Genomic DNA, 12,341 nt, shown 5'->3' with positions numbered 1-12,341 from the left:
GCGCTGGCCCGGCCGACTGCTGGAAGGTGGCTTTGTTTGGGTGGTAATTTCGGGTCCCTGGGGGAGCCCTTAATGATCCGAAAATCGAATAAACAAGGAAATCCGGTATTTCACACCCAAGCCCTGGCCCCGGCCGAAGCGTCTGCGCGTTTCCTCTTCGCCTCCCCACGAGGCTGCTGTCTCATCACGGGGTGCTGGAGGGGAACCCCCCCCCCATCTATCCCAGTCAGTCAGTTCTGGGCGTTTGCTCTCAGCCAGCCAAGGCTGCACACCGTCCCGAGAGCGGGTTCTGGGGGACAAAGATCTGCAGGTCCCACGGAAGGGCTGGAATGGTGCCCTGGCCTTCCCTGGAAAGCCTTGGCTTCTGGAAAGGTCCAGCCGGCCCTCCTGGGGGCCGGAGGAGGGAGGAAGCCCTGTGTCTCAGAAGACCCAGCTTCTGAGATGGAGGGAGGGTGTGACAGTGATGTCCTGTCACTCAGGTGGCACTGAGCAAGTGGAGGAGGGCTGCGGTCACCCTTTCTGTGGTCCCTATGGCTCTTGAAGGGTTCCCGGGACAGGCTTTCACTGCAGGGAGAGGACCAGCCAGGGTGGGTTCTGTGGGGAGGAGCACACCGAGGTGCAGAGGCAGGAAACACTGCAAAGTTAAACCATCTGTGTTCTTTGTGCTGGGTGGAGCGGCTTCACACCACACCAGCCCTTCTGTTTTTGTTTGGGGGTTTTCCTCTTTGAGAGGGGGCTATTGGGAGAGTATCAGCCTGGAACTGGCCACCGAGGTATGGGGGGAGGGACAAGAGAGAAGAGCCTCTGTCTGTCTCAGCCTTGTATGAAGGGGGAAGGAGAATGTTCCAGGGCTAGGTGGGTCTCTGAGACAGGTCTCCAGATCTCCTCGGTCACAGTGACCTAGATTCCAGCAGTCCTTGGAAGTTGCTTCTATATGGGGTCAAAGATGGCAATGGACAAGCTTCTCCATTTCTGGCCCCGGGGGCAGCTGTCCCCAGCTACATGGCCCAAAGAGACAGGCCACTGCAGCTTAGGACAACTCTGGGATTGAGGGAGGGAGATTGAGGGATTCCCCACTCCCACCCCACCCCTCAGGCAGCACTCAGCATCACTTGAGCTCAGTTTTCCTGGCACAGAACAGCCTGAGACAAAGAGGAGCCAGCCAGCCAGGCAGGTGCCTGATGGGGTGGGGCCTGGCTGCTATTGGGGCTGACACTGCACCAGGACCTCTTGGAGGTCGAGGGAGGGAGGGAGGGAGGGAAGAGAGAGAGAGAGAGAGAGAGGTACATGGGTGAGAAATGTAAATATGGCATCTACTGCAGATGAGGAGAAGCCAGTACCATAAAAGGCAAATGAAGCGATAACCCCCACCGGGTATAAACCAAGGCTAGGAAAGAAGGGACCCAGTGCCCCTTCTGTAGGGGCTTTCCTTTAGACTCCATCTTGGAGGAGAGAGACAAAGGACCTCTGCCACCTCTGCTCAGGGTCCCCAGACAAGATTTGGCGTGATAAAATGTGGAGATACCAGTTGGGGAGCCCCAGGGGATGGACACCTACCTGTGTAGACAGCGAGGAAATCGGGTGTTACCTGTCCATTCCTACCACCAGAAGATCCCTGGGCCCCCTCCTACTGTGACAGGATGGTGCCTGCCTTCTCCTGGGGTTTTGTCGGGGGGGGGGGGAGATCTTTCCAGTCTTGAGATGCTGATGGCTGGAGGCTGGGGGGAATTGAGCATCTGAAGGCGAGAGCCTTGCCCACTCCACCCCTGAGCTCTGCTCTCCAGCGCTGCTGTGTGATAGTCCAGCCTGGCACACGCCAGAGCTCCATGCGCAGCCGGCCGTGGAAGGCAGACAATGCCTGGACAGAACCCAGTTTCTAATCAGAGAGCTGCGGCTGGGAGGGGAGCAGATGTGACATGCTGCAGGGGGAGTCCTGCTTGCTTTGGTATCTCCTTCCCTCCCCCACCCGCCAAAATCACGGGTCCCGTTGAAAAGTCTAGGTTGGGGTTGCAGTTGAGTGGCGCATTGAACAGCCCCAGCACTCACTACCTCAAGGCAATCGCTTTTCAGCCATCCTGGAAATTCTTTACCAGAAATACTTTCTGAATTCCCTTCAGGGTACCTTGGGGTAGGCCTTGGAGTCCAGCTTTTTGGACAGGCAGGCAGAGAGTCTAGCATACCTGTTAGGGAGAGGGGGAGGCTCTGGCTCTTAGGAGAGAAATGCCAGGGCCTGGGCTCTTGGCCTCTAATCTAGGATAAGGATCAAAGCTGGCTAACTACAAAGTGCTCTTGGGAAGGCCTGGACTCTGAGGACCCATTGGAGGACCTGGGATTTTGAGATTAGGAGAAAGAAACTAGGTATGGGCAGCGCCCCCCCCCAAGAAAGTCACACAACCTGTCCCCCCCCCCCAGGTTCGCTAGGTAAAGTGTTGTCCAATTGTTCCTGAACTCAGGCTTGTTAGCTTTGCACTGGAGTGCCAGGCCAGCCTTTGCTGTCCTATGTCCCTTTATCCTTTAATCCTCGTGTATTATACGATATGGACAGTGCACTTCCTGGCCTTTACCTGGGGTGGGGGGGATAGGATGGGCAGCAAAGCTGCTGGGGAGAGGCTAAGCTGTGACCCGCCCCCAGCTGCAGAAATACAGGCCTCCTGACAAATCAGGGGAGAGAGGGTGGCTGTTAAGAAACACAAGTTGGCAAAGCTGAAATTGGGGAAGGAAGCCAAGTCATGTGGTGAGTTTATTTAAGACCCTTTTAAGCCCCCAGCTCTGAGCCCCCCCCTCCACACAAGGGGAGCCCTTAGTGTTGCCTAGCCCCCTCCCCCTTATCTCTGCCTGGCTCCTCAAAGCTTCCTTCCGGTAGTCTGTTGTGAGGAGGAGGTGCCTTGGCCTGTCCACATCCATCAGCTTAAACTATAGGGTGGGGAAGCACGGGCCAGGGACCCCGGAGACAGTGATAGGCCGGCCCATGCCTCCTCCCACTGGGGTTCCTTAGTTCTGAGCTACTCTGAAATCTTGGTCAATGACTGTCAATTTTGAATTGGCGGGGAGGGAGGGGGGTGGAGATATTGTAGACATAGGCGTGTGGTGGTGTTTTCAGGAGCCCAAAGCCACACAGTGCTATGTAATACCAGTTGTGTCTCATGCTATCCAGATTTACAGATCTGGGAAACTGAGGCCCAATCCAGGACCTTGTACAGACTGTGGTGGGAACCTGGGTACCTTGGTGGCCTCCCGCTGTAGAAGCTGGGCTTATGTCACCACAAGGAAGTGTAGTGTAGTAACCACAAGCCGGGGAAACCGCCTCCCTCCTCTACCCAGCGGCCTAGCTTGATTGGACCTCAGCTTTTGAAAACCTCAAGTGGAGAGTGGGTGGGGCTGGGCTAGGGAAATAACAAAGGTGACACCTGCCTGCCACCCTTACTCTAGATGCTCTGGGAGCAAAGGGCAGGGCTGGAGCCAAGGTAATTCATCTACTAGACGGGTCCTGGGGCTCCCTCCCTATATGTCCTTCTGGACCTCAATTCTCCACACTGGAGAATGGGAATCCCTGGTTGATTTGTACAGAGCAGTAGAAATGGAGAAAGTCGAGAGCATATGAATAATTCCTGGAGGGAATAACAGGCAGGTGGGACTCCTAAGGAATGAATAAAATGTGTGAACAAAATAAGCCCTCAATTAAATGTACCTCAGAGCCACCCCTGTCATTTAAGATGTGGTGAACTGTAAAATGGTCTCCTCTCTGCCCCACTTTGTTTATTTAGAGCAGGACAACATGGTATGGAGGGAAGGATACTGATCTAGGAAGTGGCCAAAACCCATGGACTGATTTTTCCTCTGTGCCAGGCATTGTGCCCATACTATCCCCCAGGCCCACCCATAACTGATGAGACTTCTAGTGTGCAGATGAGCAAACGTGGAGGGTGGCTGGGGGTGGGAGGATCTGAACTCAGGCCCTCTCAAGTACACGCTCAGCTCACTTGCCTTGCCATCCAGCAGCTAGAGTCTCGCCGCTGCCCACCCGGTTCTTCTGAGGCTGTCCTACCACACACTGTAACGTGAAAGGAACGTGGCAGGGGCAGGGGCGTGACATAGATGTGGCGCAGATGTGGGGCAAGGAGTGAGGCTGCCGGACTTTGTCTTACGGTGTCACTTGGCAAAGGGTTGGTTGATGGTCACCAGTGGTCCTCTTGTGGTTGGAAAGCTTCTTTCTTCCCCTCATCCTCCCTTTCTTAGATCCCTGCATCTATCCCGTTGGTGGCTCTCTAGGAAATTGAGTTTTGGGGGCACCCATGACTCCTCCTGCTGCCGGTTTCCTTCCAAAGGTCAAAAACCTCAGGTGTCTTGGGCTGCCCAGCCCTTCATTTTGCCCTCTGGACAGCAACACATAGAGAGCTTTCAAGAGAAAAGCAGCCTCTTCCTGCCCCTCTCCATTAGAACAGCTGGAGGGGGCACCACAGAGGGGCCATGCTTTCTGTCCTACCTGGAGGGGCAGGGGTGGAGCTTTGGGAGGGGTGGAGTTTGGGAAGGGGCGGGGCTTAGTGCAGTGAGCTGTGAAGCAGAGTGCAGGTGGCAGCCTTTTGGCCCAAGAGCCCTATTCTCTACAAGGCTCCCTCTTTTTGTTGTTTGTTCTCTCTTTTTTTTTTTTTTTTTTGCCAGTCCTAGGGCTTGAACTCAGGATTCGGGCACTGTCCCTGAGTTTGATTTGCTCAAGGCTAGCGCTCTACCACTTGAGCCACAGCGCGACTTCTGGCTTTTTCTGTGTATGTGGTGCTGAGGAACAAACCCAGGGCTTTGAGCATACGAAGCAAGCACTCTACCACTAGGCCGCCTTCCCAGCCCCAAGGCTCCCTCTTTGATCACCACAGTTCTGGGGTGTGGAAAGGAGAGCAAGCATTGTCTCGCTGCCTCTGCCATCCAGGGTGATACCTGCCTGCCCTTGCTGAAGGCTAGACTGGCCCTACCTGAGCATGTGTGCTGTAAGCCCAGGCTTACCGTGGGGGCTGGGCACAGACCCCGTGTGTGGGGGGGAACTCAGCCCTCCACAGTCCCCCTCAGCCAGCCAGCTGCCTGCTGCTCTGCATTCCTCAGCCCCAAGCGTCCCCAGGGCCTACTCTCCATGAACTGTTCCCCAGCAGATGCAAATGCTGTCACAGCTCTCCAGTGGACTCTGGGATAGGCCTGACTTTGTCTTGTCTCCCGCCTCTCTGAAGGTCATGGGAAACCCCTGCCAGATGCCCCGAGATGGGGGTGGGACAGCTGAGTGGCACTTCTTCCCAGGGCCTGGGAGGCAGACCCAGAACAGGCCGCTCAGGAAACTCCCAGACTGACCGAGGTGAGCTGAGGGGCCTCCAGCTCAGAACAGGCCTGGCCCCTTTCCCCTGGTTTCTGGTAGCTAGATGAGGGGGTAAGGACCTTAGTCTCACAGCCTTCTCTCTGGGGTCCCTCTGCTGCCCTGGGGACCATGAGCATGCCCCTATTCCCGTGTCCTCTCATAGCAGGCTCCTTGTCCTGTTCACCCACCAGTCCCTGAGCATGACTCAGAACTCACTTGAGCCTTAAGTACTCTGGCATGAAGTAAGAGGAAGGTCAAAGACATCCATCCCCTTAGGACAATGTGAGGTCAAGGCCCTGAACCCTGTATTTTGGGTCAGTGTTTCAAGGTCCCCTGGAAATTTCATGGGTTGCCCATGCCCCAACTCCACATGGTCAGGGGCAAAAAGAACATGATCAAGGGCAAAAGTCAGGCAGAGATGGTTGGCAGACCCCTTTCACCAAGCCTACCAGGGCCTTGTAAACCCCTGTCCTTGAACCCTATTAAAAAGCTGCTTGTTTAGGGGTTCAGAGCCAGGCAGGGGGCAAGTCTAGTATACCTGGGGAAAGTGTGTATGTATGTGTGTGTGTGTGTGTGTGTGTGTGTGCAGCAAGACCTTCCTGCTGTCTCTGGAGAGCTTTGCTAGCTTTGCCTCCCCCCCTGCCCCCCCCAGCCCAACTTTCCTACTTCAGCTTAAAGGGTCAGCACCCCTAAACTGGCTCTTGTCACCCTGATGGAGAGAAGACCGGGCTCTCTGCTCAGTCAGCTAAAATCCCCCGGGGTGTCTGGGAGCCAGATTCCCCTGGGAGAGCAGAGGTTTTGCTTCCAGCCGCCTCCCCCTGGGTTGGCAGGCTGCCAGAAGGAGGAGGAGAAGAGGGTGCTCGCTGACATGCGGGGGGAGAGGGCGGGAAGGGGTGTCGACATCTTCCCTCTCCTGCAGAGAAATGCTGCTCCATCCTTTGCCATGCCCCAGCTCCAGCCTCCTTTAGCTACAACATAGGGAGAATAATTTCCCAGCAGGCTGCCGGTGGCACCGCTGGCAGCTGTTGGTGGGATCAGCCTAGGACATTCTCTGAAGGGATCACTTTCCTCCCGCCCTGCTGCAGAATTGCTTGGTAAATGCGGCAGGATTGGACACGGGCAGGACTGGTTTGGCTTTCATTTCCACCGTTACAAATTGGGTGACTTCGGGCTTGTTAAATTTCACCTTTTGAGCCTGAGAAACGGGGGCCATCAGCGCCTTACCTGTGTTTGTGGGAGTAAGTGAGCTTGTCGTCCAGGTACGCACTAGATATTGGGTTTTGTCCTTTTCAGATGAGGACTGGGGTTAGGGAATGTGCAGAAGAAGACAAGCCAGTTTTTCCACAGGAATGGCTGCTGAGGGAGAAGATTCCACAGACCAACTCCTTCTCACTCACCTCAGGCTCTCCCTTCCTGCTAGCTTAGCTAAATCCCTCCTGCTGTAGCTTAAGTTCTCCCTGTTAGTCACTGGTGAGGAAGAGCTGGCAGGTCACAACAGCAAAGCCATCCTATGTGCTAGGGAAGCTAGAGATCATGGGGTTCATCTCGGGGTCTCTTTCCTGTCCCCTGCACACACACACAAACACACAGCCATGGACACAAACTCACCTTGGAGGATACAGTAGCTTGGCTCTCACTCTGCCCTGCCACCTGCGGTTGGAGCCTAGCATGTGAATTTGAGGCTGGGTACAAGGAGCGGGGAGCTGAAGGCATCTTTGCTCCCCCTGTCCCCCTAGAAACTTGGGTGCAACACACCCGGAGACTGAATGATGAGCTTCCTGACTTTGCACTAACCCACTAGTCTTGGAAGATTCCAGTAAGACATTAGTGGTCTATTAGAGCAAAGAGCAGGTAGGCTTTTAGCCCCTGGAACTTTTTTCATCATATTAGTTGGAGGGGTGGATCTAGTTCAAGTTTCCAGTCTCTGGTATGAAAGCCTTTGAGATAGGGCCTAAGGACAGGGTATCTTAGTCTAGAGGTCCTCCAAGTGTACATCACACCCCAGAGAGCAGGTGCATGATCGCTTGGTCTCCCAGGCTCTCCTCTGGAGAGGCTGATGGCCACTAAATGTGGTCTTTATAGATCATACTCCTGTGTTAGCTATCTGAGAGCTGAATTACTTAATTTGCTAGGCCCCCAGGCTGCTCACACCTGCAAGCCTAGCTATTTAGGAGGCTGAGACCTGAGGATCAAGGTTTGAACCCAGCCTGGGCAGACAAATTCTAGCAAAAAGCTGGAAGTGGAGGGTAGTTCAAGCGGTAGAGTGCCAACCTTGAACAACAAAACTACAGGACAGCACCCAGGCCCTGAGTTCAAGCTCCAGTACCAATACACACACACACACACACACACACACACACACTCACACTCATCCACGCTACTCAACTGCTCTCTGAGCCCTCATGTGTAAGTTAGAGACAAAACTGCTCACCTTAAAACAAAGTGATCCAGTATGATGACCTACATGGGTCTAGCAAGAGGCAGTCTCGCTCCTTGGGCAGCAGTGTGGTGGTTATTAAAAGAATGTTTATGGGGGGGGTGAGAAAAAAAAAAGAGAATGTTTACTTATCAGGGGTGTAATGGCTTCCAGCAAAAGAAAGGTAGCAGGAATCAGATCATGCATCATCTTTATAAGAAGCTTTCTTTGTGAGAACTCTCTAGGATTCAGAAATAGTTCCTGATTCCAGTTCTGCCCCAGCAGTGAAAGATAAGACCCAGCCTAGGGCTGCTATCTTAGAGGTCCGGAAGTAAGGTTTGGGAAGGGCAGGTTAGTCAGGAACCTGAGGGAGGAACGCAGCCATCTGCTTGGGTGGGACTGCCTTCACTTAGGTGAGCCAACGCTTGCTTAGGAGTCCAAGGTCACTGGGTGGAGCTCCCAGGATGGGGGCGTGGCCTACTCTGAGTGATGTTGCTAAGGACGGGGTTAGGGGTGAGGCTGGATTTGTGAGGTTGGATGTCAGTCTCCAACCACATGTCCGGATGTGCCCGTTGTTACCCTCTGTAGAGAGAGCTTCCTCTCCTTGGCCCTGCCTCTGCATCCCCTGGGCCTGCCTCTCCCCCTGTTTCCTCTGTCCTCCCTTCCACCTTGGCCTCCTAGCTCCCCGAAGAGCTGAGCAACTGCTGAGCTCAGCTCTTCCCCACAGCCCTGGGCTCTGGCTGGCTGCCTTTGTCTCCTGTCAGCGGGCACCAAGCTGGTGGGGGTGGCTGAGGAGAAAGGGGCTCCAGGGTGGGGGATGGCTGCCCACATCACCCCAGCCCTTGCCCAATTATGAGCAGAGGAAGCGCGGCAACCTCGGGCTGGTGCCAGATCCTGCCTCTAAAAAGCGGTGGGCCCTTTCAGCCTGCTGCTCAACCTGCAGGTTGCCAAGTGGCGAATAGGCAGGCTCTGTTCTGGGAGATTGGGGGGGGGGGTGCTTTCTGAGCCTGGGCTGTGATGGCCACTGGCCTTCCCTTTCTGTAGGATCAAGAAGGGCTGCAGGAAGGCTGGAAGTGGATGAGCCTACTTTAGATTCAGAAAGGATCTGTGGAGCCTTGTGACAGCTGGCCTGTGGGCCTTAGTTTGCCAATTTGGTTGTTTTAAATATTGCATTAAGTTTTGTTTTATTTTTACCTGTTCTGGGGCTTGAATTCCGGGCTTGGGCTCTATCCCTGAGCCTCTCTGATCTCAAGGCTAGCTAGCGCTCTATGAATTGAGCACTTCCAGCTTTTTCTGAGTAGTTTATTGGAGATGAGTCTCACAGATTATTCCTGCCCGGGCTGGCTTTGAATCATGATCCTCAGATATCAGACTCCCGAGTAGTTAGGATTACAGGCCTGAGCCACTGGCACCTGGCTGCATTAAATTTGTTTTTGTTTTTTAGACAGTCCTGGGGCTTGAACTCAGGGCCCGGGCACTGTCCCTGAGCTGCTTTTGCTCAAAGCTAGTACTCTACCACTTGAGCCACAGCACCACTTCCAGCCTTTTCTGCTTATGTGGTACTGAGGAATTGAACCTGGGGCTTCATGCATATTAGGCAAGCACTCTACCACTGAGCCACCTTCCCAGCCCAGCTGCATTAAGTTTTAATTGATCTTGATCACTGATTTTTTTTCTCCCCTTCTTACATTCTGTGCTTGACAATGGTTTGCCTACTGTACCCTTATCTGGCTCCTAGGGTCTAAGGGGTAATAGGAAGACCCCAGAGACTGACCCTTGACCCCGTTTCTCAAGCTTCAGGGAGGAATAAGCTATGAATGGTTCCCATCCTAGCCACCCTACTGTGAGGAAAAACTTCTTTCTCTGGTGGGACCAGCTAGCCTGTGCTGAGAAAGTTCTTAGAAAATTACATTTGAGGAGAGATCTAGATAACCCAGCTGGAGACCACAGCTCAGGCTGTGAGAGGGCCGAGGCTAGACGAGGAGCCTGTGCGGGTCTTCAAGTGCTCCTTCTGTCCCCCGTGGACCATGGATTTGCACTTCTCCACAAGGCAGGTTATGGCGGGGAGAGAGCCCAGGAGGACTGGCCACTAGGTTGTATATCCTGGGAGGCAGGGCAGCCCAGTGCCCAGGTTGGCACTGTGTGAATGGACACGTGGTGCTCCTTCCAGAGGCCCCAGCTCTGCCCGTGGTGCTGGGGGTGGAGCGGGGGCAGGGTTTCCTTCCCCATTTAGGGACTGACAGCTCTCTGGGTGGGAGGCAGCCAGAGAAGCATCAAGCACTCAGGGCTGGCTCCCGTCTCCGCTGTCTTTACTGTGTGAATGATGTAACCTGCCTCAAACCTCCACTTTCCTTTTTGAGAAATAGGGGTTGAAATCCCTAGCTCAGGGCGTCGGGTGAGGATGGTCATCTGTGTGGGTGGCCCGGCCCCGCACCAGCGCAGGGAAGGCATCTGTGAACTCTGCGTCTTGGCTTTGCATCCGCAGTCACTCAGCCTTCCTGGGACTGGCACCTTTTCTCTCCGATGTCAGTGGCTTTGGGAATTATAACTTGTCCAGGGCCCGTGTCTTCTTACCTCCCAGCTGGTACTTTCTTTTCTTCTGCTCACCCACCCACACCCCAGCAAAGCATCCTGGTGCTTTGGATGCACCAACATGAGGCTGTGACCCTAGACAACCCCACATGTCAACCAAGGGTCTCTGGATAAATGCCCCTCAGAGCCCACAGCCCAGAGCCCACAGCTCTAGTGACTGGGGAAAGTGATGGAGGGGTGAATCTGATCAACATACATTGTATACCATATAGGGACATGTCAGATAAAACCCCTTCATACAACTTTTCTACCCTTCCAGATTGCCCCTCTGCCCGCTCTCGCTTGGCGGCAGGCCCCTCAGATGGTCTGGGCTCAAAGGAGCCGCCGCCCCTTCTCCCCCTGCCACCCATCCTGCTCATTGAAGGGCTCTGGTAGCAGGGCTGACTCCCCACTCCCGCACTCTCCCCAGGGATGCTGATTTGATTTCTCCCAATCGCCAGTGTTGCCATCTGCCTGCAGTAATTAAATGGTATTTGAACTGGATCCAGAAATCCCATCACAGACAGCCACGTGCTGGGGAGGGTGTCCTCAGAAGCTAAGCGTGCCTGCGTAGATCAAGGGTCCCCGGAGGCTGCCTGGGCAAGACCCTCTTTTACCTGTTTATACCTGATTGCCCTGGGAGGAAGTGACTTGCTCTTCCGCCCCACAGGCTCAGGCCAGAGCTCCAGATTCCTGTCCCATATACAGCACCAACCCCACTCTCTGTAGCCACTACCTGTGCTGCCCCCCCACCCCCGCAGCTTTCCCGGACCAGGCCCTCTGAGTCCTGATCCTTGGAGGTAGTTGTCTGAAGGACTGTCTACCCGGCAGTGTCTGCCTGAGCTTGCACTGGCTCCTCACTGTCTGTGCTTCTGGGTGACCCCACCACAGTTTCCTCATCTGTCAATGAAGTACTCAGAGTAACCTCATGGGGTTGTTGTGAGGTCAGGAGTTACAGAGTCAGCATGTAGGCCCTCTCCCTTCTGTCCAGTGAGAGCCTAGAGTGCGTCAGCTGCCGTGATCAAGGCTGAGGCTGAGGTCTAGGCAGGAGGCTGCTGGCACTGAGGTCTGATGTGGAGGTTGGGGTGTCAAGTTCTTGGTCTGGATATGCAGAGGGGGCAACTGAGAATCAGCTCTAGTGACTGGGGAGAGTGATGGAGGGGTGAATCTGATCAACATACATTGTATACCATATAGGGACATGTCAGATAAAATCCCTTCATACAACTAATTGATGCTAATAAAAATCTTGGAGGGAGGATGCCGTTCCCAGTCACAAACCAGTTCTGGGGGAGCCTAGGAAGCTGGCTTCTCATGTCAGCATGGCCCAGAACACCTAACTAAAGCTTCTACCTAGCCTCCTTGGGTTTCTTTGCTTTCGGAGAGAGCCATTTACCCGTGAGGACCTGTTCATGCCTCCGAGGAAATATTTCTATAGAAAGCCAGACAGATCCGTGTGTGTGTGTGGAACTGGACTAGTTTACTCCCCTCTAGGGATTTCCACCTCCCCAAGGCAAATGCAGGCTAACTGGCTCAGGTGAACACCTACCTAACCAGCCTGCAGCTCTAAGTGAGCCTGGGCCTGGGGCAACTCAGGACAGGGACCCGATGGTGACTTGGAGGCCCTGGGCTCAGTGGCCAGGCGCCTCTGGGCCCTGGGTGGTTGCTGGCTGAGCCTCTCTTCTTCCTTTCTTCCCTCGGTAAATGTTGGCTTAGTGAGAGGAGTCTGACAAGCGGCTCATTGTGAGTACCGGGCTGACAGGGCTGGCTTGTGTGAGCCCATGGGCATTAGAGCCCCACCCCCACCTCTCACTTTAAAAGTGCTTGGGGGTGCTTTCTGCGAATCTCTGCACACGCATGCTCACTGGCTCCTGTTTGGTTGCCATACGGACCTTGTCATGGTGATGCTGCTTCGAAGAGGGAGGAAGGGGTGGCTGGATGGAGATAATCCTGCCCATGGCGGGCTCTTGCACTCCATCTTGATACCACTTTCTCTTCTCGGTATGGGAGAGCCTGCCA

The 12,341-nt window shown here is 54.5% G+C and overlaps 1 protein-coding gene across 1 annotated transcript in view; it reads left to right on the top strand.

The window, feature by feature from the left end:
* Kif21b (kinesin family member 21B) overlaps nt 1-12,341 on the top strand; it is a 47,340-nt gene that overhangs the window by 1,036 nt on the left and 33,963 nt on the right. Inside the window, exon 3 of the mRNA XM_013017305.1 lies at nt 10,603-10,714. Within this exon, the coding sequence (XP_012872759.1) occupies nt 10,603-10,714 (112 nt within the window). The remainder of the gene's footprint in view (nt 1-10,602; nt 10,715-12,341) is intronic.

Source organism: Dipodomys ordii, unplaced genomic scaffold, assembly GCF_000151885.1.
Source record: "Dipodomys ordii isolate 6190 unplaced genomic scaffold, Dord_2.0 Scaffold35, whole genome shotgun sequence".
NCBI classification, from domain to species: Eukaryota; Metazoa; Chordata; class Mammalia; order Rodentia; family Heteromyidae; genus Dipodomys; species Dipodomys ordii.
This window is presented reverse-complemented; position numbering and strand designations above follow the sequence as displayed.